The sequence below is a fragment of the Acartia tonsa genome, chromosome 12, assembly GCF_053477335.1.
Source record: "Acartia tonsa isolate MP-2025a chromosome 12, ASM5347733v1, whole genome shotgun sequence".
Taxonomy (NCBI): Eukaryota; Metazoa; Arthropoda; class Copepoda; order Calanoida; family Acartiidae; genus Acartia; species Acartia tonsa.
The window spans coordinates 26,141,562-26,148,458 of NC_137271.1; the positions used below are offsets into that span (position 1 = coordinate 26,141,562).

At 38.7% G+C, this 6,897-nt stretch overlaps 1 protein-coding gene and 1 long non-coding RNA gene across 4 annotated transcripts; both read left to right on the top strand.

Moving 5' to 3' along the window:
• Nucleotides 1-342: 342 nt before the first annotated feature.
• On the top strand, nucleotides 343-4,481 carry LOC145334566 (uncharacterized). 2 transcript variants are annotated; one of them, XM_080180061.1, is made up of 7 exons: nucleotides 343-479; nucleotides 1,279-1,392; nucleotides 2,183-2,760; nucleotides 3,000-3,056; nucleotides 3,494-3,534; nucleotides 3,868-4,003; nucleotides 4,384-4,481. In XM_080180061.1, the coding sequence occupies exons 3-7, from the start codon at nucleotides 2,571-2,573 to the stop codon at nucleotides 4,404-4,406; spliced, it is 447 nt and encodes a 148-aa protein (XP_080036187.1). In that variant the 5' UTR covers nucleotides 343-479; nucleotides 1,279-1,392; nucleotides 2,183-2,570; the 3' UTR covers nucleotides 4,407-4,481. The 2 variants fall into 2 exon arrangements, with proteins under 2 accessions (XP_080036187.1, XP_080036186.1); XM_080180060.1 differs by lacking the exon at nucleotides 343-479 and having other exon boundaries at nucleotides 1,138-1,392.
• Nucleotides 4,072-6,338, top strand: LOC145334567 (uncharacterized). Of its 2 annotated transcripts, XR_013884861.1 has the most exons (4): nucleotides 4,072-4,467; nucleotides 4,861-4,945; nucleotides 5,132-5,197; nucleotides 6,019-6,338. It is a non-coding gene; the product is annotated as an uncharacterized LOC145334567 (long non-coding RNA). The 2 variants fall into 2 exon arrangements; XR_013884860.1 differs by lacking the exon at nucleotides 4,072-4,467 and having other exon boundaries at nucleotides 4,938-5,197.
• The last annotated feature ends 559 nt before the right edge of the window (nucleotides 6,339-6,897 follow it).

Below are 6,897 nucleotides of genomic sequence, written 5' to 3' on the forward strand. Positions count from 1 at the left end.
ATTAACCTCCTCCCCTAGAACTTCCGTTCGAGCATGAATTTTTCGAATTTTATCCCTAGCTACAACCTGATTTTTCTTGATGGGATTATTCCCAAAAGGTGCCAACTCATACAATGCATCCGAAAATTTCTTAACCACAATAAAAGGCCCTCCATAGAAAGACTGTAATTTCTTGGACACGTCAGTTTTTACAATATTAAAGAAAGCATAACAAACATCTGTAACTCTTAATGCTTCCCTCTGTACTCTGTGTTTATTTTGAACCTCTAAATATAACTTGGATTTTGTAGAAATTCTCTTAATTACATCCTCCATATTTTTCAGAAATTCCAAATACGACCGCGAGGATGAAGATTCAGCAGACGGAACTGGTGATAGAAAATCGAGAGGAATACGTGGCTGCCGACCAAAAACCAGAAAAAATGGAGAATATCCAGTTCTAGTACTCTTGGAACAGTTAATCACTAACGTAGCCAAAGGTAATTTTTTAGCCCAGTCCTTTGTTCCATGATTTTCATCTACTTTCAAAGCAGCATACAAACTTTGATTTTGCCTCTCTACAGGATTCGAATTTGGATTCCTGGGGGGAATTAGGACAGTATCCACCCCCAATCCTTTCATCACGCCTTTAAACACATTGCTTGTAAAATTTGTACCTCTATCCGATCTCAAAGCTCTAAATAAACCATAGGTAGGTACAAAATTTTCCAATATAGCCTTTACAGTTGTTTCAGTTTTAGCATCAACCAACGGACATGTAAAAACATATCTAGAAAATAGACAAACCATGATTAGGACAAATTTAACCGTCTGTCCCTGATGATAACATGGAGTCCAAGGTCCAACCAGATCTACGGACATATTAGCAAAAACTTCACTACTTTGAACAGAATGAGTTATAGGTGAAACATGTTTAGGATTACTTCCAGCCTTTTTCAAACATGTAATACAACTTCGTATTCTCGATTCCACAAACTTGTTCACGCCAGGCATAAAAAATCTCTCATTTATTTTACGTATTGTCTCCTGCACACCTCTATGTCCAGAACCATATCCACCATGAGCTGAATCAAATATATCATTGTATAAAGAAAGAGGCACTACAGGCCTCTCGACGAAACCCCCTTCGGTCAAAGGCTGTCTGAAAATTACAACCCCCTCTAGCACATACATGTGGCCAATAAGATTGTACAATAGTTCTTTTCTGCCCGATAACTCCGCCCTCTCATAAGACGACAACTGTCTCCTTTCCAATATCCATAACCTTATTTCATTTAGGATCTCGTCCTGCTGAAGACTACTTTGCCAGACAAACTCAACATCCGCCTCATCCTCTGCAGAATGTACCTGCATAATAGAGTAGATTTGATCCAGAAATGGTGAATCATCCAGGTAAGGATCCAAAATTTTATTATCTGTCTCTCTACACTCCTGACAATCCTTCAGTCGATGATTCTTACAATCTAACTCAGTTCTCGACAAATAATCTACGTTCACATGCTTAGTCCCCTGTCGATGGATAACTGTAAAGTCAAAACTTTGCAAGAAAGTTATCCATCGATAGGTGACACCGTTTATTGATCCTTTAGCCCAACGTTTATAATGCACTAGTGAAATACTGTCTGTCCGAACCAAAAACTCACGAAACCTACAAAAGTGTAAAAAATTCTTTAATGCATATACTAATGCACCTAATTCTCCTTTATAGGAAGGATAATTTTGTTCTGCAGCATTACACTTCTTACTACAGACACCAAACACTCTCTCCACACCATCCTGTTCTTGCGAAATAATCCCTGCAAAATACTGAGAACTATAATCTACATCCACAATAAAAAAATTAGGATTATCCCATTGAGGATAGCCTTTACACATTTCAGTCTTGAACATTTCCATAAATTCAGTCCATACTCTGTTCAACTCTTCTGTCCACTTTATTATAGTGTCATTCCTGTGACTATCCAACATGCACGACCTCTTGGCATAATCAGCAAAATATCCTCTGTAATAATTAGTAAATCCCAAAAAATTTCTGCAACTCCTTCCCGGTTCTAGGCTTGCCCCAATCCTTAATCCGTTCCAGATATGCAGGATTCATTTTCAATCCATCGGCACTAATAATATGTCCCAAATAATGGCATTCTCTAGTCAATAAATCACACTTATCTAAATTTAATTTCAGGTTGACCTGCCGAAGAACTTGAAACAGTGCCTGCAGATGCTCTACATGTTCCTCTGGACTTGATGAAAACACGATCAGATCGTCCAAGTAGCTGATACAGAATCCATACATACCTGGCAAGATAGACAGCACCTTATCCATCAGAGCACAGAACAGGCTGGGTGCATTACACAACCCAAATGGCAACCTGTTAAACAAATACATCCTGTTTGCTGCACTAAAAGCTGTCAACGGTTTAGAGTCTTCATCCATAGTCATCGAATGGTAGGCCGCTGTCAAATCAAGAGTACTGAACACCTTGCCAGAACCCAGCTTCGTCAGATTATCCGAGATCAGTGGCAGCGGCCACGCCACCCGCTTAGTCACGTTGTTGAGGTTGCGGAAGTCGATGACAAACCTCAACTTAGCCTCTGCTCCAGGTGCAGCCTTCTTTTTCACAGCAAAGATAGGACTGGACCAATCCGAGAAACCCTCCTCAATAATGCCAGCATCCAGCCATTTGGTCAACTGTTCCTTCAATTTAGCGTCGTACTCTGGATTCAAAGGAATATTTCTGGCCTTCACAGGTTTAGCTCCAGGTAACAATTCTATATTATATGTCATTAATCTACAATCACCAATATCTGAATCATTCATTGAAAAGATATCAAAATTTTCCAAACAAATTTTAATAATCCTGGGTTTCAATTCTGGATTTTCCTTAATCATCTGGTTTTCATCTAACTTCAACTTTTGAATAATAAACTGTACCCGTTCATGCATTTTTTGCCCCGACAACTTTTCTGGCTTATCCAATTCATTAATTGTTTTATTACAGGTAACATCTTGATTATCCATGATGAAACAATGCCCCATCTTCACATTTCTCAGCAAGGTAATAGGTTTTATTGACGCATTAACCACATTAACCACACAGGACCCATCTTTCCGTGGCTGATACACCCCCTCAATAATCATAATCCCATTGCCACTTGTCATCTTAGAAGAATTAGGGGACACGTACCAAAGCCCATCATTCTTTAATCCAGTCACATGCACCACAGCGGTAGATCCTCCAGGATAAAAAATAGTTTTATCCAGCAACTTCACATTATACTTCGTTGAATATAACTCTCCAAACCCACCCCCCTCCTTTATCCCTGGCAAGGTAGGTTTAGATGGAATTTCAGAATTCATTCGTCCGGACAAAATAGGAATTTTCTGTATCTCTGCCACCACCTGTTTCTGTAAACAGGAATTAATAGGAACAGATTCCCCACAAAATTCAAACTTATCTTCATCCAAACAAATATTAATTTTATTCTTTTTCAGGAAATCAGATCCAAGATTTACCAACCTACTCGTCACCTCAGGTACATAAAATATCTCCGTAAACACAGCTTGAGTTCCAGCAAATCTAAATTTCAACTCAACATATCCAATAATATTAACTTTCTTTAAATCTACTGAATATGCTGATAATTTAGCAGGACAAAACTCAACTCCATGTTTATCAAGAATTTCTCTAGATATCAAAGAATTAAAATTATTTCCTGTATCAATAATTCCTAACTCCTTCACCGGAATATCAGCCCCAGGCACAAGAAATTCTAAATCCGCACAAATAGGCATTTTCGTTATCTTCAAAGACTTCACAATCTCTTGAAAACACTAGTCATTATAATTAATATATCCATATATTTTAGATATACATCATTCCACTACACAGCAGTCAGCCCCTCATCTGTCACCAGCCGCCAACATACTGTTCAATTTATGAAATCCTGTACATCTCCCAAACTACCAGCATCACACAGCTACACTCCAAGTTTTTTTATACAGGTAAGTACCTCTCGAAGTATTCAACCTTGCATAGGTACTTATCAAAAAATAATATATAGTAGATATATATATATATATATAAATATATATATATAATGTTTTCATTAACACGATCACACCTTGACTGACGAATAAACAAGACAGTAATGCTTTATAAAGTTGAAAGCAATAATGTAAATACAAGACAGCAAAATTAACTATTTACAGTACTATAGCCTATATAATGAATATGAATAAAAGAACGATCTATAAATTTCATCCTAGAATGAGATTTATACATCAAATCAATCATATCCATTACATAGGATATTGCTGGAAATTGTTTCTGGCTATGTCAGCAATCATAGCCTCATACTGTTTCTCATCTCTGCTCTTTTCAGAATCCACAACAGGCCCCACCTGATTGCCCCACCTATCCACAACAGGCCCCACCTGATTGACTGTCTTCTTCAGAAACTGCTCAGGTATTACCCTATTATTAGGCACTCCAGGACCCTCTTTCTTTTCGCTACCGGCTGAGAAAAACTTAGCTTTGGTCTTTCCTATGCGAGAATCAGGAGCTGGCGGCTTGCCATCTCTCTTCTGCCAGCAACTAGCCACTACATGACCTTTTTTCCCACAATACCAACAAATCATAGTTTTAGCCTTCGAATTCAGAGCCCCAATCACGTTCTCAACCTGATCCCAAGGAATATCATCATCCCCTTCAATCCACGCATTATTATCGCCAATCTCAGTCCTGCCCTCCATATCAGATACATGCACTTCACTGATTACAGGCCTAGCTTTCACCTCCCTAGAATCCTCTAGCCTCAACCCTTCCATAGCCTGAGAATAACAGGACGTTACATTTTCAGGTGATACGTGTCCAGAACGAGCCCAGCTTACATAATGCTGACCTCTGCGAATCAAATAAGTCAAGAAAGCACTGTAATCTTCCAGGTAATGCATAGATTCAATGAAATTAGCCATATCTCTAGCTAAATCAGAAAACAGCAAATTCTTAGCCACATTATTATAGAAATCACGCCAAGATTGTCTAGAAATTTGACCAGGATGCATAAGCCTAAACAGACGCAATTTAGCATTGAAAAACACATCCACATTCTGACCACTCTTTTGTTTCAGGGCGTAAAAGAATTCGGTAGCCGACTCTGTATCAGCAAAGGGTATCACCAACCTTCTTATCAACAGGTAATAACCTAAAGCACTTAAGGAAGCATTAGCCTCCGGCGTAATCAACCTCCCCATCTTCTTCCCTTTGCACTCAAAAATCCTATTGTACAGGATGTCCTTGAAAAGCATAGGATCCTCCAACTTTGCGAACCTAGCAACCCTCCATAAGGATAAGAAATAATCCTCAAAATCAATATTTCCATCCCAAAATGGAGCATCCCGCACAAAATCACTATCCCACTTGACTCCTCTTACAAGACAAAACTCCTTAAACTGCTCCTCTACAGTCTGTTGGCTTACACTACCGCCGGCCACCTTTTTATAGGCCTTAAGCACTTCAGCCCTTTCCTCAATTAAAGGAAATATATCCAACAATTGATTTTCATATTCGGTCAGACAACTCTCACGAACATTCATCCAATTTCCATTCCCAACAGGACCTAAAAACTCAATCTGCGAAAACTTCAAATGTCCAGGAGCACTTTTCCCTCTTTTAGCCTCAAAATTTGTAGAATCCAATTTAGCCTCCACACTCAAACGATTAATGAAAGATGTATTAAGCGAATCATCCCCCGTCGCCTTGACTGCAGATACACTAGCCCCCATACTTGTCTCATACAAAAAACCGCTAATATCCCCATCCACTGGCAATTGCGCCACCTTTTTCTTAATAGTAGCCAAATCAACATCATAACCTAACTTCTTATGCTCATCAGAGTTCTTAAACTCTTTCACCTTATTCTCCAGCCGTTTATTCGCCGCCGTTAACTTATCCACCTGATCTTTGACAGTCGTATGCTCCTGCAACATTGCCCTAACATATTTTTTTATGCTTTCAGGCACAACGTCATTCTCCACCTCGCCCAACGCCAACTCCACATTCGCATTGGCACCTGCACCAGCATCCTCAGCCGCAGCATCCTCCTCCTCCCAATGTTCGGGAGTTCCATCATCATCCTGACTGTCATTCTCCCGAGGACGTTTAGGCGGCCGTCCACGCTTGCCTTCAGTTTTACCCCGCTCTCCTTTTTCTCCATCAGCCATATCCGAGCACTGGAACTAGATCCGCCGTGAAATTTAGATCAAAAGAGTTAAAGAATGAAATTCCACAGAAACCTGAAATATAAATCAAGTTAGAAATATAAAAATTAAAACAAAACTGTGAAAAATCCGAGATAAAAAAATATCTCAAAAAGTGAGTGACTTCAAATTAAACACCACTTCCCCCACCCTTAACTCAGCAGCAGGTCTAAATAACACGTAGCACAATAAGACTGCGCCAAATGTGATATAGACAAACAGCATAAGCTAATGATAGAGTAGACTTAATGTTCAATTCAAAATGCAAACAGATTTTCAAGTATTTATTATATTGGATTAAATGCAGTTTTTGAGTAAATAAGATTATATATTGATACTATATTTAGAAATGATTAAATATGTTAATAAGTCAAAACTACTGATTATTCAAAGCTGGATAGTTCTGAAGTAGCAGGATGTCTGTCTGTATATCAGGACACCAAACAACAGGATGACTGTCTGTTTAATTAATACAACGTATTAATTAACTATGCACTTTGAAGGGGTAGAATATCTGCCTATGCAAACTATCTAAAGTAGTAGGATGTCTGTAAATAGCTGTATTGGTCTTAATAAAGACTCGAACCCAAACCAGATAATGTTCTGTGTTAGGACTCTCAATATCAACTGACTTAAAT

Coding starts and splice junctions, on each gene's coding strand:
- LOC145334566 (XM_080180061.1), top strand. CDS start 2,571: ATGACAAACCTCAACTTAGCCTCTGCTCCAGGTGCAGCCTTCTTTTTC. Junction 3,057..3,493: donor TCTTCACATTTCTCAGCAAG/GTAATAGGTTTT, acceptor ATTCTTTTTCAG/GAAATCAGATCCAAGATTTA. Junction 4,004..4,383: donor CTCCAAGTTTTTTTATACAG/GTAAGTACCTCT, acceptor TGCTCTTTTCAG/AATCCACAACAGGCCCCACC.